Raw genomic sequence first — 23458 nt, forward strand, 5'->3', positions numbered from 1 at the left:
TACTAAAAGTGCAAAAAAGTCAAAAGAAATACTCTCATTTAAATAGGTTCAAAGTTCAAGATAGTTGCAAACATTTCTGTCAAGAACTTGGCCATTTAATGATCTTGGGTTGGATTTAAACCTTTTGGTCACCTTTCATGAATAGTGTACACAAAAGTCAGGGAAAGACACACATTAAAATATACTATTAGCATGAGATTTCCAAACACATAAATTTCTACAAATAAAACAAAATACAAATAGAAGAATTTATCAGATAATGAAATCAGGATTCATGTAACCAATACAAAACCAAAATAAAATTTCACCAGCATATGATTATTATAACAATGAAGGAAATTAACTACAGTCAATTTGGGATGGCTAATTGAATGACCAGAAACTACCAGTTAAATCATCACTCATTTAACCTAAATTCTGTGCTTTTACATGGATACCTCACACAACAGCTGATAATCAGACACAAAGAAACTTGAGTGTTCTTTAAAGTATTTATTATAAAAAATACATTCAATGTTGCACAAGATACAGTTGAGAACAGCAGTTTGAAGGATTCAAAGAGTTCTCGTAGCCATCATGTCAAGATTCTTCAAAAGTTGTAAGGGTGATAATTAATACTTAATATAATTTTAACTGACTGAACCAAAACCATACATTCTAAGGCTTTGCTCACTGAGTAAGGCAAAAGATCATGGGATATTGAAAATGTATCACACTAAACAGTGTACACTAATGGAGAAATACATAAAGACTTACACCTGCACATAAAATAACAAGTATTCTGCACATGGATTTATACCACATTGCTTGTCCCCCATAGTCTATCAGCTTTATTTCTTGCTTTGCCTTTTCAATCATAGAATAAATGAGTCCAATATCCAGGACTAACATCTACTCTGATCTGGCTACACCAGTCAGTCTAAATTTCTTTCCTACCCCACAGTTTTCAGTTGTACGACCACAAATGCCTCATATTTCCTGGAAAATAGAACATTCATTTAATTCATCTGGCAAGTACTCATTTTATTGCTCAGGAAAAAAAAAAAATATGGGGAAATGCCACAAAAGTAATCAATGCACAATAACAAGTAGAAAAACAGAGATTCCTAATATTTTAATACAAACCATTAGAAGAAACAATTTAAATATAAATTTGTGAAAATCATTCCAGTGTTTACATGAAGACATGAATATGGATAGGTACATTTTGGGAGGAAGAATAAAGAGGTAATGAACTGCTTGAATAATATAAACAGGGTAAACAGGGTAACAGAACAAAATGGACCTGGGGTTGGCAGATCACTAGAAGCAGAGATAAGGTAAAAAGATACATCATAAGTTTATTTCTAGGAAGAATAGAAGTGAAAAGCAGCAAAACATGTCAAATTTTTATCATCCATTTGATAGACGACTTAAATTACTGCGCACAGTTCTAGTCTCCATATTCTAAAGCAGGTAGAACCACCAGAGAAGGTGCAAAAAAAAAACAAGCATTACACCAAAATGAAGAGAATTTACCTAGCAGGCAAGGCTGAACAGCCTGCAACTCTTTCTTCTTTTAGACAGAAGGCAAAGGGTTGACTTTATAAAGGGTCTTTGAAATTATGGAAGGTTTTAACAGAGTAAAGCCTGGAGAATATGCTTTCATGTGTAAAAGTGACCAAAACTAGAACTCAAAACGCAAGATGCTAATTCATTCTAAAGTAGGAAACCAAACACCAATCTTTTACTTCATTTTAAACTTATTTATAGAACATTACATTACATTTAAATCCTCTCTAATTAACACCACTATCTCAGAAGTCTCAATGTGCTCAAGGTACTTAATTAATGCCCTTCAACTGTGTAACCTTAAACTCAATCATAAAATTTATATACCATTACCAGATTCTCTTCAATTTAGTCATAGCTGTCTTCTTGAAAGCAAAACATAGAAAATAGACAATATTGCTGAAAAACAAATTCCATACACATTCCATAATAAAAGATGCCCCTCTTCTAGGACTGACAACAGTCTCTTTTCAATTAGCATTTCTTTCTGTGAAGAATCCAATAACTGTTCACCCGTGTTATCTGGAGATTCTTTCCAGCATCTCACTTTCACCAATAAGATCAATCACACTCTTTGCTGAGTATACATTTTTGATCATCTATATAATAGTCAACGGATAAGCAATTCTCAATATCCCTTGTACTGTATTTCCCTTAAACTGTTTGACAAGTAGAACTCCATATCTCTTGCTTCTACAAGAGTCAGTGCTTCCCAGTGAAGCTACTCTTTATTTTCTTACTTCCCACACCAAGAAATAATATTTTCTATTTTCACCTATCAGTTATAAACTCAGCTGCATATACAAAAACCACCTGGAAGACTGGTGTGAGATTTCATGTCCTTTGGGTACCCCAATAATGGAAACTGGAGGACGCATTTCTCCATATTTAATTTTTAACTGTTCTAACTGCCCTTAAAACATCCTCAATTATAGCGTATTTCATTATAGTACTTAGTTCCAACACATCAAAACTGGCTGCACAGCCAACTGATCTGTTCAAACAAGCTAACAATTTTCTTCTTTAGATACAAAGCCACCTTTCCGTGATGACCCAGCAGAATTTATCAAGATGCAAATAAGCTTAAGGCTGTTGTCTCAAGGTTAATTCCAACTTATTCTGCTTAATGTCTAAGCTATAGTTTCCCAAAGCCTGACTTCCAATGTTAAAATTGACTTTAAACATAGCTATAATAATTGCTCAAATACCACAGAACCACTCATAGAAACTTATTGGCATTTATTGACATTAAACATGTCTGAAAGTTTATCTGTGGCACTGGTAGAACATTGCTGGATCTGCTTTAGTAAGACAAATTTAAATTCAATCCATAAATGCATTTGTGTGATTTCCACAGTTTCCATTTTATACCCCCCACCTCTTCAGTTGATTTCAAAAACAATTCCCTATGAAATATTTGTCCTTTCAGAAGTGCAGCTGTATGTGTTTCCATAAACACATGACAAAAATAGATAATAAAATATTCAAGGTCACTTTTCCTGATGTGGTGCAGAGCCCTTGAACATCTTGATCACTGCCTCTTTTCAAAATCCTTAGCCACCAGTCTTGTTTTAGTCTCAAATGTCCAATTTGGAAGGACATTTCCCATTCATATTCATCTATGAATGAGGCTTGTGATCCCCTGTCTGGCATTTCTCCTGACAACACTCTGTCCAAGCTTCTAGTTTTAGTAGTATTCCCACATGTTCTGTAGCTCTAGTTCTATTCTAGTCAAGCTACAATCTCTATTTACCCTTCTATGGCTTTCTGAACATACACTAGAGGCTCTCTCCCTCTATAATGCCATTACACAATAGTTTCCTTACGTAAGTCATTCTGGTTCCACTTTGAGAATTTGTACCCGGTTTCTTGCTTTCCACTGTTTCACCACATTTTGCCAATCCATTGATCTTACCTCTTATCCATCTTCGAGTATATTTAGCCAGTATATGAACTTGCCGATAGCTTTCTCTTGCTACAATCACTGCAACTTTCCATTCAGGTATGTACATTCCTCAAGTATCTAGTCTGGATAGTTGCACATGACGGTCCAGTTTTGTGTATCTGCATCATTCTGTCTAATGTAATCTGGACCCTGATCTACTGAACTGTTCCTCATAACTGTAAAACAGGCATGTGTAATTACTACCTAACCATTGCTTTCTATTAATTGCTCAGATTTATGTCTGTTTGTAATCAGCCTTGTTAACCAGGATGAAATGCACCTTAATAATTTGACTACCACATTGAAGAATCACTTTCAGAAACCACACCCTTCCACTTTCACTGCATCTTTCCACTCTCTATGACCCTCTTAAGTATACAAAATCTTCAGGATTAAAGTTTATCTTGGACAGCCTTGTAAGATGCTTTACAGCTCACAAACCTTCTCAAAGACTTCCGCTTTGCTGCGTATCCTTCCTCCTGCATGTAAAGTATTCAAGCGCACAGGAAAGATGAACTGATTGTCATCTCTTCTTTCTTGCAATATAGAAGTTATTTTGGGACTCCTCTCACAGATCAATTGATGATGACAACAGCTGTCAGTATGTGACACAAATATTCCACATGGACTGTCGACATCAAAGCAGTTCTTAACTTGCTATTTAGTTAATCAGCTAAAGTCCATTGGTGGATCTCCCTGACCATTATCTGATTTCTTTCAGAGTTCACTGTTGAAAGATCAGAATTTTGATATTTGTGTATGTCTCTTACCATTACTAAATTGTCCCCTTCGACAGTCAGAAACTTAGACAATGTTTCCAGTAAAGTCCCAATTCATTTTACCAGGATTATATCTCCCTTTTGTATTTACCACACGTTACTGTGAATAGAGCAGATCAACCTGCGACATCTTCAAAACATAAAATATTAATGTTTTTGTCCAACATCTTTAAATCCATGGCTACTATTTCATTAATATGTGTGAGAACCAAAGACTCGCGATGAAAAATTGCTGTGCCTTCAGATATTCTTTAGAAGTTACATTTTTCATTAACTTCTTCAACAAGTTTGCAACACTCACTTTCAAATCACATTCACATCCTTTAGCAGGAGTTTGACTCTAACAAGGATGAACAAATGGTGTGTGTAACTTTGAGTCAACTTGATTTTTCTTGCAACTTTTTAATAACCTGACGCTATTAACATTGATCTAAAATTCTGATTAGAAATATCAGGCTGTGTTTCAGAGATGCGATAAAGCCCAGATTGGATAAGTCCCAGATTTACTGATTCTCCGAAAAAATTGTTTTATCGTGTTCCATATTTTGGTTTCACTTGAAATTTTTTTTCAGGCAAGGGTCTGGTGCTAGAAAAGCACAGCAGGTCAGGCAGCATCCGAAGAGCAGGAAAATCAATGTTTCAGGCAAAAGCCCTTCATCATCATTCCTGATGAAGGGCTTTTCCCCAAAACATTGATCTTCCTGTCTCCAGCATCTGCTATGCCCACTTTCACCTATTTTTTTCAGGCAAGCCTTGCTCAGCAGTAAGATAACTTACTGTAGAATACATCCCTACTCATACAATGCCTAACTTCAGCAACGTTTTCTGAAATAATTATCCTTTTCAGTGACTTCAATGTTTTGTCATCTCCTAAACTGAAACAAATAGAACTTTCATAATCTTTGCCTTTACTTCAATCCTAAGCATGTTTAATCAATATGTTCCATCCAACAGCATGCTAACACTATCTAACACAGCACAATAGTTCTGCAACTAATACACTATTTACTGGACTAAAACTTCCTCTGAAGAGCAATTCCTTCAGACTGATCACCATCATCTCAACTTCCAAAGTTGGTGTGTCATGTTTTACTTCAAAAACTCTGCTATTCTGTTTTTGGTATTCCATTCCACAATGATATTTTGAGTCGCACCTTCAGTATCCATTAACTGAATCCTGGGTATTCCTGGAGATTATGAATCTGATATTACTACTCCAATTCCATTGTCTGACAGGTCAGTTAAAAAAAAAGAAAACACCTTTGCCTCTAGTCCTTTTACTTGTACCACTTCTGATGTACTGACACTTAGGCCTCATATCTGACTGATCTCCAAAAGTCACAATCATCCTTTGTGGACATTGCAGAAAGTCCCTTTTGCATCATCAAAGCTGTTAGAAATGACTGCATCCACTGATTTTTTTTAAAAAGCAACAGTTAAGACCAGGAAACTGTGTTAGAGATTTTAGCACAATCCAACAATTTAAATGCAAATACTAAATCAACAATCTCCAAATTGAATTTGCGCATTCTGTTTTACTGTTAAAGTCCACAATACATTCTGAAAGACAGACTTTTGAAGTCTGACCATATCTTGTAGTTATTCAGAGAACATCGGTGGGTAATCATGTTCTTACAATTCATATATGCTTTCAGCCCTTTTTTCACGAACGCAACTCAGATTACAATTTTCTATCCAAAACAAAATTTCTTTAGTTTCGGACAAACCATGTTACTCCATCCTGAAGACAGATGGTGAAGTAGGAAACCAAATTCCAATCTTTTATTTAATACCAACTTAATTTACTAAATGTAATATTACATATCCGTACCTCCTTCCCAACCAACTTATTTGAACCTAATTAACAAACAGCAATCCATTCCTATTATTGTTTAGTCCTATATCCCATTGGCTACTGAGAATACAGGGCAGGGGTGGATGTCAGGAGTGTTGGAATCGAAATACTGACGTTTCTTTGTTGTAACAACAGTCTATGTAACACCATAATTTAATTTTAGCAGTCAGATGTAAAAACAGATGGCAGGCACTTAAACTCATAAGAACATCTAATTTAACCACCAAAGTGGGATGTTTCAACTTCTGTATTTATGATTTCTGACGGGTTCTTTTCCAGAGTAGGAGAATGGCTGGAATCTGCCATAAAGAGCAAGACATTTTGTTTTCCTTAAAGGCGTTTTCTTCATAAAGTATTACAGTAGCTTTGATAGAAATGTCACTTACTTATACTAATGAAACAAATACTCACATCACCAACAGTCACCTTCAATTTATGACAAGCTTGTTTGTTGAATATTAGAAAATTCATCGAATTCTATAAAGGCTGCAGTTTTGTGGCTACTGCTTCCACTGATAAATCTATGAAAGCTTTTTGAAAAACTCATCCTTAGAAGGGGCAGTACTTACACGAAAGTAGAGGTACGCAGGTTTTTTTTCTGGACCAGAAGAAAGTGTGGAGCGGAGTCAGTGTTGGGACTAGTAGTAACTTGGACTTGGGTGTGCAAGACGAGGACATGAAACTCGGAAATGCAGACAACAAAGAGGTTAGTAGGACTTAAAGAGGATATTGACAGACTGATGAAATGGGCAGACACACAGCAGATTAAATTTAGTGCAATGAAGTATGTAAAGGTGGGAGAAGTGCGCAGAGGCAATAACTAAACTGAACAATGGGTACAGGAGCAAAAGGGCCAGACTGGATGTAAGTCCACATATTTTTGAAGGTGGCTGCGGAAGTTGAGACCATTTGGAAAGACATGCAAAATCACTGTCTTTAGAAATAGCAGTAAAAAACACAAAAGCAAAGAATAAAAAGAAAAAGCTGGAAATATTGTGTAAGTCAAGCAGTATCTGTGAAAAGAAAATCTGTAGAAATAGGTGTAGGTTTTAAGCAAGAGAGATGAGGGAGGGAGGTAAAATAAAAGGGAAGGCCTGTGATTGAATGGAAGGCAAGAGAGAATAAACAACAACAGGAATGATGGTGCAAAGTACATGAACCTTTCGTTCAACAATTTTGGATTATAGTCACTGCCTATTTTTTGGACAGCAGATGAAGGTAATGATTTTGTCATGCCCATTTATACTTCCTCCAGACCCACCTTTTGTTTCTCTATCCGATTACCACCTCCATTTATCCTTCCATCTAGTTATTTAATCTCTCTTGCCTTTTCCCATCACAGGACCGTGCCTTTTGCTTTTTCCTCCACATCTTCTCTGTCATTACTTGCTTAAAACTGGCAACACCTTTAATGACTTCTCCCCAAAATGGAAAACATTGACCCAGGTGGTTAAATTTTCTTCTTTCCCACAGGTTCTACATAATCAGTTGAATATTGCCAACATTTTTTGTTTTTAATCTCAGATTTACAGTATCTACAGTTTTTTGTTTTCAAAGTGCGAAATGTTTATGAGGGTCTACAATGATATTATGTCCAATGCCATATATTGGGAAAGACATCAAAGTCTTAGACAGGATGCAGAGAAAATCTACCAGAATTATACAGGGGCTGAAAGTACAGGTGCACAATCCTTTATCCAAAATGCTTGGGACCAACTGGTTTTCGGAATTCAGAATTTTTTGAATTTCAGAAAAAGTGACAGTTTGATGCTGAATTTTTAAAAAAATCTTACCAAACAGCAGACATACTGAGTAAAATGGGCCCTGAAACTGAATTGAGGCCTGCCAGTGCCAGGCCATGGCTCCTAACGTCGTATTTGAGTGACATGCATCGAGTGGGTGTGGAGTTGGGTTAACTGTTTGCTCGCCAAACAACCTTGTTCATGAGAAAAAAACTTCACAAAGAAACCTTCGGATTTTGGAGCTTTTCAGATTTCGGATAAAGGGTTGTCTACCTATATTTGGTTCAACGGAGAGAACAGATATTAGGGCTATGTCTTTTGCAAATCGTGGATTTTTGATACTGCATAATTGGAAGCCATAATTTTGGCTCTCTCTAGAATTTTCTCTCAATTCTACTATTTATCTCCTTTTAATATATCTAAATATTTCCTTATGGAACCCACTGTTTGGCAATGCTCCATTGCATTTGGCATCCTCAGTCATTTTACTACATTCCAAAGATGTATATATAAATGGCAGTAATTATTGACTACTCTACAAGGTTAAGGGAAAGTTGACAGTCTTAAGGGAAAGTTGACAGTCATTTTCAAAACCATAAAGGGTTTTGATACAGTAAATAAGGAAAAAAGTTTACAATAGCAGCTCTGTTGGTAACTAGGACACAAACATATAATGCAATTAGCAAAAGAACCAGCAGCATGTGAAGTTGATCTTTTTACAGAGCAAACTGTGATGCACTACTGAAAGGTTGGAAACAGATTTAAATAGCACATTTTAAAAGAAAGTGGAACAGGACTGGAAAGGGAAATATTGTAGGGATAAATGGAAAGAGTAGGGGAGTGGATCTAATTGCATAACTCTTTCAATATCCAGTACAGATGAAATAGACCAAATTGAATTTTTAAAAATAGCACAGGAAACCAAGTTAAAATAATGTTCAGTTCATCAGCTAGCACTGTACCACATTTCATGACCAAATTTAATATTCTCATTTCCTCTAAAAGGCACTTGATCGAGTTCCTCAGGTGCTGTTAACTCTTTGGCACTTTATCCAAGTATGGGCCTCAGACTTTGTTACTCGCAGAATGCCAGTGGTAACATCAGAACCAAACACGATTCTGATCCTTACTCAACCTACTCATTTTATAATGATGGCATTTAGGCATGTTCCTAACCCATGATTTCTAATGCCTACTGTGGCTAATGTACTAATTAGGTAGTTATCGGTCACTTCTGCAACCTCGAAGATCTTCCTGATCTATGAACTCAATACCACAATAAGCAACAATAGGTGCAGGAGTAGCTCATTCAGTCTTTTCAGTCTGCTTTCACCTTTCAATAAGATCATCGCTGATCTGATTATGGCTTTAATTTTGCACTTGGTACATTTATTCAACAAACCATCTGGAGTGCACAGGGAAGCTTTTTTTTTAAAAGCAAGAAATTTGTTTGTGTACACTGCCCACTGCATGTTTACATGGTCTTAATCAGATGACCACCAAAACGAAAATCAAAAATAAGAATTGGCTTCTAGTTTATTTAATAAAATATAAATGAAGCTTTAATACATCATGGTTCTAAATAGAAAATGTGTAGATAAGATCAGAAACCCTAAAACAATTATGTACATCAATCAAGTTTCAGATTTTGCACAAAATTGCATACATAATCTAGTTTGAGCATGTAACCACCACTTTGTTTCCAATGTCTAATCCAATACAACCACATCACAATTAAGGTTTCTGCCACATCATTACAAAAACATAACTTATTCTTTAAAATGAAGATTTTATTTTCCTCAAGGAACATTCAAACTTTTCTAATGAATGGATTTGGCTTTTTTTCCAATAACACAATGAAGGGGATTCTATGCACTGATGTGAGAAAAATGAGCACCTTTCTACTAGTAACACATTATCTGTTTAACATTATTTATACCTGTTCACTGGTGAACCAGAACATAGCTTAAATGCAAAAACACTTACTTTTCCACCACTTAAGTATTTTCTTTGGTTCTTTTAACAAAGTCTGCAGTTTCCTCAGGAAGGAGTTGGAGGAGTAATCAAAGGGTTGTATTGAGGCATTAGAGTTGAAGAAAGATTATCGTAAATATTCAAAAACATATTTCCTTTAAGGTGACTCGTGTTAAATTCATTACATTTTGATTTAATAGCAATTTACAAAACATACAGACTGTATAACTTAGGCTTTCATAAGCCACCAACAACAATGTTTTATTGCTGTGCACAGAGCTTGCAGCTTATGTGTACCTGAGTTTAACTATTTTCTTGTTCAAAGAAATGCACTGATCAAGAATGTTGAATTACTAGGGATAAACCTTCTGATTTTTCTTTTGGAAGATGTGTCCTGGTAAACATGCTAGTTTCTTTAAAAATAAAACAAAATCAACTGAGAGGAAATGTACCTTTCAGGTTTGAAGATAAACTAAATAATTGTACTCCAAACTTGGGAAGCAAACAGAAATTTTGGAGCAAAGGAAATACCTTGAGTAAATAATAAATGCTCATGCTTCACAAAGAATAATGCAAAAAGGAGCGTGCATACATTAGCAACAATCTTAATACCATCAATCTGCTCTCTTCCCATCCCTGGGTTAACATTATGGGGTTGTGCACTGTATTGATGCTGCTAGTACAGCAGAAAATGAACAAGTACTACTTGAGCCAAAAATGAGCTGAAATGCATCAAACTAGAGACATGGCATCCAGACACTGATATTCATAGATACAGGTTGCCATAACTTTCAAACTAATCATTTGGTGTTAATTATTGGGTTTACCCTTGAAATCAGAAGGCTTACTGAAGGACAAACATTTAAGACCCAGCCATTCAGTTTAGGTTGCTCAAATATCCAGATCACAGCTTTCCATTTTCTTTAAAGTGCAAAAGTCACAGACAGAAGGAGGGAAAATAGCATATTACTTATGCTTTTATACCAGGACGGTTTTCTCCAACCATGAGACTCTCATCGGAAATGCCACTGCAACACAAGTTGATGCTATGAATCTCCACTGATGTTACTGATCCGGTTTACTGCTTGTGTTGCTTGTTCAGGCATCAATGATGGATCTGATAAAATGGATGTAGTAGTACTAAGTTTACGGAGCGTGCTCAGTACCACTGAAACAAACAAAAAAAACTGGTATTAGGTTGATGATTCATCAAGATATAACGTTCAATCAGATACGAAAATATCGAATTCAATTCAAGATTTCCAATGCAGCAGGGAAAAAAAAATTATTGACTGTCAAAGGGTATGTTGACAGCGATAAAACGTGGAGAAAGAGAAAAACACACATTCTGACAACATCCCTCGTTGTATAAATTGCTGTGCCACTTTGGAGGCATACAACCTACTGAAGCAGAAAGTAACAGTCATTCTCATAATCACACCAATGTGTTCATATTTTAACAAAAACACACTGATGTTAACAGAAATATCTTCCCTAGCAAAACTTGTGCAATCCTGCCGAAATCTAAATTCTGTGGTTTTCTAATTGACGTGGGTAGTTATTAGCATTCTAGTACTGCTCATATTCCACAATACGATAAAGAGTGAATCAGATAAGATGACCTCTCTTAAGTTATTTCTTTTGATTTCAAATCCAACCTATATTGAAAAAGAACCCTTTGGTCCAACCCATCCATGCTGACCAGATATCCCAACCCAATCTGGTCCCACCAGCCAGCACCTGGCCCAAATCCCTCCCAACCCTTCCTATTCATATACCCATCCAAAGGCCTTTTAAATGTTGCAATTGAACCAGCCTCCACCACTTCCTCTGGCAGCTCATTCCATAAACGTACTACCCGCTGCTGAAAAAGTTGCCCCTTAGGTCTCTTTTTATATCTTTCCCCTCACACCCTAAACCTATGATCATTCTTTCCCAGGCGATTTCCTACTAAGAGTTTACTGATTAAACCTTCTCATTAAAGAAGAGTAAATAGCATGTTGCATGGTTGGTTTGATGACCTATCATTCTGGGAAATTGTCTTTGATGCATTCCATTAACTTACACTATATACTATCCCAACTTGATGTTTGCAATCTATATTAAGAATAAAACCCTACAACAATTGTGTGCATCAGCTTTGTTAAGTTTCGATTTTTATGTCTTGAATAATGATGTATTAGTGAGCCTATAAACTACTCTGACCTGTGTTAGATCCCTTTGTTATTTATCATCTCCACAGGTTCTATTTTTTGATTTGCTGAACTAAGCTCCTTCCTCGCTACTGCTCATTAAGGATACTGAGCCCCTCTTCCATTTTGTTTAACTTTTCAAACTATCAAGAACCATGGAATATTTAGTTTCTAACCCCTTATGATGTAACCTCATCTTCATAATGATTATGACATCAACGCTATTAATCTTTATTTGAAACACATAAATCAATTTTAATTTTAAATTTCAATTTTTACCTTATTCAATAATGCATTACTACTTGTAAGTTCTCTGTCATTTATCACACACTACTCATTGTACTGATCTATATCCTTGACATCTCTCTCTTTAGGTTTATATGTTTCCCCATCATCCCTTTCTTGAGATTTCAGTCCTATCTACAGCCTGACTTACTAAATTCACCAGGTCACTGATCCCTGCACAAGTTAATTTGGGATAATCCCAACAGAATAGCCCTGTCTCCAGAGCATTACCCTGGGCGACTGGGTTGCTAGCCTAGTGATATTAGCAGCTGAAAATGTGTTGCTGGAAAAGCGCAGCAGGTCAGGCAGCATCCAAGGAACAGGAGAGTCGACGTTTCGGGCATAAGACCTTTCCTGAAGAAGGGCTTATGCCCAAAATGTCAATTCTCCTGTTCCTTAGATGCTGCCTGACCTGCTGCGCTTTTCCAGCAACACATTTTCAGCTCTGATCTCCAGCATCTGCAGTCCTCACTTTCTCCTAATGATATTAGCACTATGTCACCATGTCTTGACAGAGACCTGACAGAGATAAACCAATTTAACAAGCATGTTGTTATGCATACTTATCAAGTTTTCATTTGTAGGAACTCCACTTATAGCCTCATCTGATTATGCTTCAGTGGAATGTGTCTCTCGGGCAAACGAGCACCTGTATTATCCTTGTTCGCTGCCTGGTTGCAGGCCTCTGAAGCCTGGTGTCCCTTCATATGCAGATCCTGTCAGTATCTGAGCTGGTGGCTATGAATGAGAAAAGTGAGCAATGGTGTTTCTGCTTCCTCATTATCTTCCTGCTCTTCCATTTCTTGCTATCACTGTGTGGCCAAGTAATAGTTCATGGGAATCTGAAAGGGGAAAGGCACGAGGGTAGCATTGCCATGAGGGTGGAGGTATGGGAAGAAGTATGTATGCTTATATTAACTGGGGTGTTTCAATTAGAAGAGATAGCGGGATAACAGGAAAGCAAGTTATGAGAAATATTAGGTGGAAGTTACTATTACCATCATTTTCAACTATTTCAACAGTGCTAGTGGCCAAAGGCTCAGTCATCAATATTCCAATCATGGCCCCCAAGATCTCCTCCACAAGAACATGCAGCTGTGGCACCAGTTATGCACCACCTTGTCCTGAAAGAGGAAGGGAGATCTGGCTGTGAAGGCTGTGCAATATATAAGAATGATGTGGTTACCAAGTTTGAAGAAAATACCAAGTTAGAGTGAAGTGAAGCTATGGGCCTGTGCAGCAGTGTCAAATGTTGAGGGTGCGGTGAAGCTACAAATCATGACTGACGAACATTGTTGATATATGAGTATGTTGTACAGGAACAGAGTTTAAGCTTAAAAGATTAGTTGATGGGATTTTGCATTAAGCTACGTTCACTAACTTTGACCACTAGTGTATTGTCTTAAAATTTCTTATGCTGAGGGTTAGCCTGCTGGCATTGTTTGCTACAGCTATCTATGCCTTTTCAAAATTTGCCTGGAAGGCCTCCTGGTTCCTGAAATAATCTATCTCCACTACCTGCACTAAGATTACTGGTTCAGCATGAAATAATTTTTCAACTCTTATGTGCATGATTAAGGAGCACTTCCTGCATCAAAACAGAAGTAGGCCATCAGGCCTTAAAGGCTGTTTGAACATTCAAATGCATCACAGTTTATTTGTGAGACATCTCTATTTGTTTTCTTTTGATTCACATCCTGAATATCCTTACCTAATAAAGATCTGCTAACCTCAAAGTCTTGAAAATTCCACATGATCCACCAACTTTAGCTGATGTGCAAAATGAATTTCAATTTTCCCTATCCTTTTATATTAAAAATGTATTCCTTGATTTCATTTCTGAAGAGCATTGCTCAAATGTGAAGTCTGTGTCCCCACGTATACAAGCCTTACAATACAATAGGTTTTCTGTAACCTTTTCATAAAATTCCCCTTTCTTCTGGAGTTGTCTGCCCCACAGCGACATTTAAAATTTGCATCATAGGTGGACAGGGTAGTTAAAAAGGCATTTAGCATGCTTGCCTTCATTGCTCAGGCCATTGAGTGTATGGGTTAGGACATCATGTTGAGGTCATACAGGACATTCCTGAGGTGTCTTCTGGAGTACTGTGTGCAGTTCTGGTCGACTTGTTATAGGCAGGATATTATCAAATCGGAGAGGGTTCAGAAAAGATTCACCAGGGTCTTGCCAGGGATGGTGGGTTTAAGTTATTAAAAAAAGGCTGATACTCTGGGAACTTTTTTCACTGGAGTGTAGGAGGTTGATGAGTGACCTTACAAACGTTTATACGATCATGAGGGGTATTGATCAGGTGAATAGCAAAGATCTTTCCCCTTAGGTGAAGGAGTACAAAACCAGGGGGCAAATGTTTAAGCAGAATGGAGAAAGATTAAAAAAGGACAAGATGGAAAACTTTTTTCACAGAGTGGTTCGTGTGTGCAATGAACTGACAGAGGAAGTTGTGGATGCAGGTATAGTTACAATGTTTAAAAACCATTTGGAGAAATACATGAATAGGAATGGTTTGGAAGGATATGGGCCAAATGTAGATAGGTGGGACTAATTTAGTTTGGGAACATGGTCTGCATGGAATAGTTGGACTGAAAGATCCGTATGCATGCTGCAAAACTCTATAACTCTGTGACATGATCTCCACCACAAACAGAACAAAAAGAGAGATCCTGAATACACATCAGCCGGAAAATATATTTAACTCCATGCTGTTCAAAGCAATCTGATTTACACCTGGCCTTAATCAACTGACCCGCCCCAAGGAGTTTGAGTTGCTGTGGTGACATACACCTTTATATTAATATTGGAGCCTGGACTTAATGGAGAGTAACGATAGAGGCTCCAATTTTTCCTGTCACATTCCTGACCAGAAATCTCTCCTGTTCCTACTTCCTGCAGACAAAAGGATCCTTTTGATTTGGTCCAACAGTAATTGGCATCACACTAGTACTGAAACATACAAGTATATTACGCATTTGTAAGATCACTGGCTGCAGGCAGCATGTGAATCATTCTCAATCAGCCTGTGATAGCAGATTTCAGAATACTGTCTATCACCACATATGGTTCTACGATTAGATTCTAAATAATCCAGTTGATGCTAAGAATTACAGTGGAAATCAATTTAAGATCATCAGTCAGGATCACAGTGTGATTCATTAGGGTGTGCAACAAGTTACATATATTCACACACAGGACACTGTTCTTTGGAGACAAAAGTCAATTTGTCCTTTTACTTTGAGGAAAGGATTATGGAAACTATCAATCCCTGCTGTATTTCCATGGCAACATTCTAAACTATTATGGTCTACTTGCCTGATCTGAGTTTAATCAGCTAAGATCATCAATTCCCACTGCATCTTCATGTCAACCAAGATCCAACTAAGCGGAACTCTGTTCTTGTGCTGAATAAATTAGGTTCCCTTTTAAAATTTTGTGTTCTCGTCCTGATGAGTGCAAAACAAAAAGCTTTGATTTAGCGTCCCTTTTTAACCAATGTTTTAAGTTCTGCATTTCATTTTTTCTTTCTTGGATTTGAAGCAGATGACTCCATACTAATCTCCATCTACCAGCTTCATAGAATCACTTAACTCATGTCCCTTTGTAACCTTTTACTCCCAAGTCCATGATTTATGCATTTTCTAACTTGGTTACTTCCATCCAAGTCATTGATATATAGTGAAAAGCTAAAGCTCAGCATAGATCTCTGCATGCACCCTATGTTACCTATCAGACAACATTCACTTATCTTGATATTCTTTCTCTTACTTACAAAACAATTGATCATGTCACAAAGTCACAAAAATTTCATTCATTTTGCTATGGATGCAACCTAGAAGACAAACTCAAACATATGTCCTCTCTAATATCTATTCTGCTGACTCAAAATAAGCTGAACTTTTAATGAGATCTTTAGGAAAGATGTCCAAATGTTAAATTAGTCTAAATCACAAAATACAACTAAGGTTACAACAGAAGTTCAAAATCCTACACCAAATATTTATTTCCTTCAAGTTTGACAATTTAAACTTCAACTCATTCAACCATTAGGCAGTATACTGGGCACATCAACTCTAAGATCCTGCAACTGATGGAGTTTTTCAATTATAGAGCCTACTTTTCATTCGAAAATATAGTTCAATTCACCAACAAGTGTTTTGATCCTGACTCTTCCAACTCCAGATTTGACAGTTATGTTGCTACTCAGATTATAGGGGCTTTAATGAGTGGATCAAGACCACAAATAGAAAGTCATTTTGAGTGCATTCGGCTTGCTCAGTTTGAGGGTGAACCAGCTTGGGTGAGCCAACAGAACCTGACCAGACAATCCATTGGGATAAAAACCATTTGTGTTAAAAATAGCACTGGGGTGGAATCAAGTACACCATGGAAAAGGTTTTCAAGAGTTTCTTATCTGCACAGCCACAAACACAGCTCCTTGGTGAATTAGAAAAAGATTCAAAGCTAGTTTACGACATTTGTCTGACGTCTGTCAAGCTGCCTGATCTGGGAGAAAACAATTATTTTGTTGCCATAATGATATTACTAATGCAGTCAGGCTAGATTACAGAATATTTTTCTGCGCTTGTGAATATGGACATATCCCCTCATTCCATGGAAGTTGTAAATAAGTTAAGCACTGCTGTTGATCTTCCTCCAGAATTTATTCATCCCTGTATTTCAAATTGCATCTCCACTTGTGAACTCAGTAAAGATCACTTAAGTTATTGGGCCAGCATAGTGGCTCAGTGATGAGCACTGCTGTCTCACAGCACCAGGGACCCAGGTTTGACACCAGCCTCAGACGACTATCTGTGTGGAGTTTGCTTGTTCTCCCCATGTTTGTGTGGGTTTCGTCTGCTTGCTCTGGTTTCCTTCCAAAGTCCAACGATGTGCAAGTTAGGTGGATTGGCCATGCTAAATTGCCCCATAGTGTCCAGGGATGTGCAGGCTAGGTGGAGTAGCCATGGGAATGGCAGGTTACAGGGATAGGGTAAGGTGGTGAGTCTGGATGGGATGTTCTTCACAGGCTTGGTGTGGACTTGATAGGCCGAATAACCAGCTTCCACACTGTAGGGACTCTATGCCTCTATTGCAATAAACCACCAGAAAAAGTATATTTGTCTTTGAAACTGTATTGAAGCAGATGACTCAGTGTAAAATGCATGTTATACGATTGGAGATGCATTCAGACAGAAGGAGCAATTGATGACTAAAAGAAACCTGGAAATACTTTACTTTAGCTCATAATATATGCTGAAAATTCCATGAAGTTTGAGGCAACATAATTAATTTTGGCTGCAGCAGGAGTAAACCTAGGAATAACTATGACAGAAATTCAAAGCCATCATCTCCTCAAAACAATTCAACAAGATTACTAGACATGACTGATAAGTCACAAAGTCATGCTTTGAGCCTCAGGAAAATTTTTATACTCATTCAACAGCTCATTTGCTCTGTGGCTGATAACATATTCCAGTGATTTCCCCAAGCTGGATGTTAAACTATCTAAAGTTACCTTGTTTCTCTCTTGTAGCTGTGTCGTACTTCCAATTCTGTAATTCAAAAGTCTCAAATCTAAGAAGTTTAAGAAAACATCTGCAAATTTCCACATTTTATTATTATCCTAGGATATAAACCATCTGATGTGGGTATATATTTTATTCATTTTCTCAATGTCACTACCGTGAAAAAAAAATTTATTATCCATTACAGCATGCGGGTTATACCCAACATTATATCCTTATTAAGCCCAAGTTGCCCTTCACCCCTCTCTTTTTCTCAACATATTTCTAAAATCCTCGACAGTTAGTTTTTATACCTTTTGCAAACATTGATGCTTGTTCCCTTTTAGCATAACATATTCCTTTACTTAGTTTTTTTTAAAGTTTTCCCATCTGGTGGATTTTTACCTTTCATGCATTTGAGAAAGTGTCTCTTTCAATTTAATACAATATTTTACCTGTCCGTTGATCAACAATATTCAAACACACAAGGTGGAGACTGTGGCTTTTGCAAGGGTGTGCTATTGTCATAAGACATCAAAGAGTGCAGTAAACAAAACATCAAATTCAAACTATGTGACCGACACAAAATTTACATCACTGCCAGATTATTAAATAGCCCAGTTTGCTACTGATTACTAAATTTAATACAGCCTTATCCCCTTGACAATTCTAAAACAGATTGTTGCAGGGAACTCCTGAATACATTTCAGAAATTCTGAACCTCTTCTTTTTGAGCTACTCTTTCAGTTTATATGGAAATAAGATAATGTCTCCCATCACTATATCACCATGCTGTTTCAGCAACTTGCTTTGCTGATTTTCATATTGATATAAGCACATTACACCCGTCAGGCGATCAGTAGAGAGCTCACACAAAATTCTTGCATCCTTTGTGATCCCTCAGTTTTACCCTTGCTCTTTTCACTGACTGATATTCTGTTCTATTAATGTCGTGGGAAGTCTGCCTACAAATATTCCTACAATTCATCCTTACATTACCGCCCTATTCTTTCCAAAGATCCTGTATTACCAACTTTCATGTCCGTAAGTCTTATTTGAATAGTCAACCCCATCTTGACTACATGTCTCGATGGTGTTCTTCCTGTATTTTTGGACTTAAAGAACTTCTACTTGTTAATGCTCTGTAAATTATGTCAAATCAATTTAATTATTTTATTTTTTATCATTCCAGATTAAATTTTTAACACACATTTTAGCGCTACTTTATACAACTTTTGTTTCCATGAATGAAATATTTATATGACTTTTATCTGCTTTAGTATTTAAAGAAGGAAAATTTGAAACCCTGAAATTAAGAGATGATTTACTTCAACCTTATTATAATTGACTTACTTGGTCGAAGAACTGGTAGGGAACAGTACTGATCCAACCATGAAAGTGTTGTCTTGCATAAATCATCTAAACTTGTAGTCACAACTGTATCATTGAAGGAATCAAATAAAGGCTTTATAATTATGCTGAACTGAATAGAGTGTCAAGGATCACAAACTTTTTATCATTAACCATGTTATAATATTTCATCATTAAACAGCAAACATCATTGCTAGGCTTAACAAATTCAATATTATTTAGGTAGTATTCTGAAGATATTTGTATTTGATCGTACTTGATAGCAAATTAGTAATATATGAAAGTCATCATAGTCCTCGTGGACCATAGCGCTGCTCTCTCATTACAGAGAGCGAGAGAGAGAGACACACACACACAGAGGGGAGATAGAGAGGAGACACAGAGAGAGTGAGAGAGAGAGTGAGAGTGAGAGAGAGAGAGAGACAGACAGACAGACAGACGGAGGGGAGAGAGTGAGAGTGAGAGTGAGAGTGAGAGTGAGAGAGAGAGAGAGAGAGAGAGAGAGAGAGAGGGGGGGAGAGAGAGAGAGGGGGAGAGAGAGAGAGAGAGAGAGAGAGAGAGAGAGAGAGAGAGAGAGAGAGACACACACACACACAGAGGGGAGATAGAGAGGAGAGAGAGAGAGAGAGAGACAGAGAGAGGGGGACAGAGACAGAGACACAGAGAGAGAGAGAGAGAGAGAGAGAGAGAGAGAGAGAGAGAGAGAGAGAGAGAGAAGAGAACCAACTGGTGGGCTTTAACCTGAGGGTCAGCATGCCTCAGATGAGGATAGAGGTTGAGAACAAGAGTCCTTCAACTGGTGTAGGAATCAAATCTATGCCGTTAGCATCACTCTGCATCATAAACCAGCCATCTGAACTAATTGACCGCCAAATGTGTCACAATTAAAACTAACAAGAAATAACTTTTCGTTTTAAAAAGAGTCACGTGATCAACAGCTTTAAAAATGTTGTTTAATTTTTGTTCAAACACCGAATGCTGAAAATATTAGGATCATAATAAGATGATAAGATATAGAAGCAAAGGTAAGACATTTGGCCCATTGAGCCAATTTCATTCAACTAGGTCATTATTGATTTGATTGTGTCTTCAACTACAATTCCCTGATTGTCTTCTATGATTCTATGTTAATCAAAATTCTGTCTAACTCAGCCTTGAATGCATTCAATGGCCCAGCTTCCACTGCTACCTGTGGAATAGAATTCCGAAGCTTAACAACCTTCTGACAGAAGACATTCTTCTTCATCTGCATCTTAAATGGAGAGAGTAGATATATGGATTTGTGTACGTGCTCAAACAGCTTGTGGAAATTATCTTTGTTCTGGATATAGCCTCTATTACAAATTCCTTGATGCTTTATGCTGTTTGCGTGTTTTTAGACAAAATGCACCACCACACAGTTTACCACATTTCAACATTAAAAGGATACAATCCAGAACTTCCAGTTCTGAAGCGTTCTTGATTTGACGTACTCATCAAATAATTCCTGCATATGATCAAATCTTTGCTGTGTCATTGGGACACCAGTTGCGGGAAGCTGCTTATGGCAGGTACTGAAATTAGGAATGCATAGTTCCAAGTTACTACCAATTGTTAGGTCAAGTAATTCAAAGACCCAAATCAACCTCTCACATTACACAAAGTACAAAGTGATTTAACCACTCAATGATAATGATTTCCTAAGTTTTCCATTGAGTAGGTGAACTTACTAAGTCAGGAAAAGTGCTATGCACGATCTCCACTCGATGCAGTATTATGGGAAAGTGTACGAGAACGAAAAATTGGTATTTATCTCCAAGTTAAGAAGAAAAATTAACCCGAATCGTGCTTCCTAATTGTTACCTGCACCTCCATTCAGAAGTGCACCTGTACACAGGTTTCATTGTCAACAGTCCTGTTGGTGTTGTATCAAGAGTCGGCAAATTCAAAAAGAGGACAAAAAACTAAGGACCACTGACTCATGGAACGTGCACTAGTGTATACAGTTGAAGCTGCTGCATCCTCCATGGTAGAACAAATGAAAGCTGAAGCCTTTAATGTATAGAGACAGAATAATTTGGCCAGTAAGGTCAAATATATCTCAGGAGTTTAGCCAAAACAAAATCTTAAAATCAACAGCAAAATTAAAGACAAACTTGACAATGTAAACTTTCTGGTGATGTCAACAGTTAACCAGAATAAATACAATTATAGATTTATAACTGTTACTACACACAAAGTGTTAAATTGTGCAATGTAAACATGTGAGGAACAACCGCAATTTAAAGAATCTTGCAATCCATCATCTCTGTTACATTTTACCCTGTTTGAAATAGACAGTTAGGAAAAAGTTTTTAAAATATAGAATATGGAGGATACATAGCATAAACAACAATTTTTGGAGTTTGTAACTGAAAAAACAAACTGTGTTTGAAGCTATGATTTAGAATTCTTTGGAGAAGGTTGACAAAGATCCTAGTCTAGACAACAAAACCTTGTGTCTCTTGGCCAGTCAAAGATGGAAGTCAGATCAGCGATGCAATCCCTTTGGAGAGGAGGCACTGACAACAGTTTGCTTGCTCCAGTGTGCAGAGTGCAAACTCACCACCTCCAAGTCAAAGGTTGCTACTGCTAATGGCTCAAAAGAAACAGGAGAGCCATGCAGGCCAGAAGGTCCTGAGCTTGCTCTATTATTTTATAGTGAACTCAGAGAATCATAGCTCAGAGAAAGGCGGCCATTTGGCCCATCAAACATGTACTGATTTTGAAACAGTAATCACTAAGTCTGAGTTCAATCCATTTTTTTCCCCAGCCATCCCTGTAAATTTCTTTTTGTTAGGGTTCACCTGGTTCCCTTTCGAAAATTTGAAATGTTGCTGATATCATACCTGGAGGCTTGTGGGCACCATTGGACCCCTTACCTAAGGGAGGACATAGAGTGGATTCCTGAGATATCAGATCTGTCCTCCATGTAGAGGTCGATGAGACTGGACCTCTATTATTTGGAAGTTGGAAGGATGAGAGGTGATCTCATTAAAACTCAGGAAAAACTGTCTTACAGGTTGTGTCAGGGTAGATGCAGGAGAAGGATGGGGTCTAGACCCGGGGGACACAGCTTCAGCATTGGAGGCAGGCCATTTGGGACTGATGAGGAGGAAAATCTTCAACCAGAGGTGGCGAATCTTTGGAATTCTCTACCCCAACAGGGCTGAAGAAGTTCAATCTTTGAGCTGGTTCAAGACCAGAGATCAATCCATTTCTACATACCAATAACATCAAAAGATAGGGATAGTGCAGGGAAATGACATTGAGGTAGATGATGTTCAGCAGCGGTTCATTTGAATTGAGGATGACATCTGTCAGGCCAGGCAAAGGTGAGGACTGCAGATGCTGGAAACCAGAGTTTAAATTAGAGTGGTGTTGGAAAAGCTCAGCAGGTCAGGCTGCATCCGAGGAGCAGCAAAATCGACGTTTCGGGCAAAAGCCCTTCATCAGTCAGGCTAGGTAAATCTTTGGATGGTTCAGAAGAGATTTACCAGGATGTTGCCGGAAATGGAGGGTTTGAGTTATAAGGAGGGGCTGGACATGCTGGGATTCTTTTCACTGGAGCACAGGAGATTGGGAGGTGACCTTAATGAGTTTTATAAAATAATGAGGGGCATAAACAAGGTCAAGGGCAGATGTCTTTTCCTTAGGGTGGGGGATTTCAAGACTAGGGGATATATTTTTAATGTGAGAGGGGAAAGATTTAAAAAAAGACTTGAGGGGCATTTATTTTTAATTCAAAATAATTAAAATGAATGAACTTCCAGAGAAAGTGGTGGATGCAAGTACAGTTACAATGTTCAAAAGACATTTAGATAAGTACATGAAAAATAAAAGCTAGGAGGGATATGGCCAAGCATAGGCAGGGGGGACTAGTTTAGTTTGGGATTATGGTCAGCATGGACTGGTTGGACTGAAGAATCTGTTACCGTGCTGTATAACTCTCTAACTCTAAGAACAACAATGGATTTTAAAAACGCACTATATTTATACCCACTTGATTGATGCATTAAGCTCCTCAATTTCTTCCCTGAGACGTTTTGCTTCATCCTGCATCTGTGACCTCTCCTGTTGTAGTTTTGCTATGTATTCCACAGTTTTCTGTAGTGTTGCTGCATTGCTCATCTGCAGGAATCATATTAAAATGTTTGGTTAAAATACAAGCAGGGTTAATACCTTTCTGCTAAAAACTGAGAATTTGTTTTTGGAAGAAAGAGTAA

General features: G+C 37.5%; 1 protein-coding gene across 2 annotated transcripts in view; it reads right to left on the reverse strand.

The window, feature by feature from the left end:
- Positions 1-477: 477 nt before the first annotated feature.
- mlxip (MLX interacting protein) overlaps positions 478-23458 on the reverse strand; it is a 132917-nt gene continuing 109936 nt past the window's right edge. The window contains exons 14-17 of one of the 2 annotated variants that reach the window (XM_072587443.1): positions 23236-23363; positions 20644-20767; positions 19197-19326; positions 478-11014 (exon numbers count right to left, since the gene is read on the reverse strand). In XM_072587443.1, coding sequence (XP_072443544.1) covers positions 10893-11014; positions 19197-19326; positions 20644-20767; positions 23236-23363 — 504 coding nt within the window. In that variant the 3' untranslated portion in view covers positions 478-10892. Of the gene's footprint in view, positions 11015-12746; positions 15783-19196; positions 19327-20643; positions 20768-23235; positions 23364-23458 lie in introns of those variants that run through there. The other variant, XM_072587444.1, reaches the window with a different exon arrangement.

This window comes from Chiloscyllium punctatum, chromosome 17, assembly GCF_047496795.1.
Source record: "Chiloscyllium punctatum isolate Juve2018m chromosome 17, sChiPun1.3, whole genome shotgun sequence".
Lineage (NCBI taxonomy): Eukaryota > Metazoa > Chordata > Chondrichthyes > Orectolobiformes > Hemiscylliidae > Chiloscyllium > Chiloscyllium punctatum.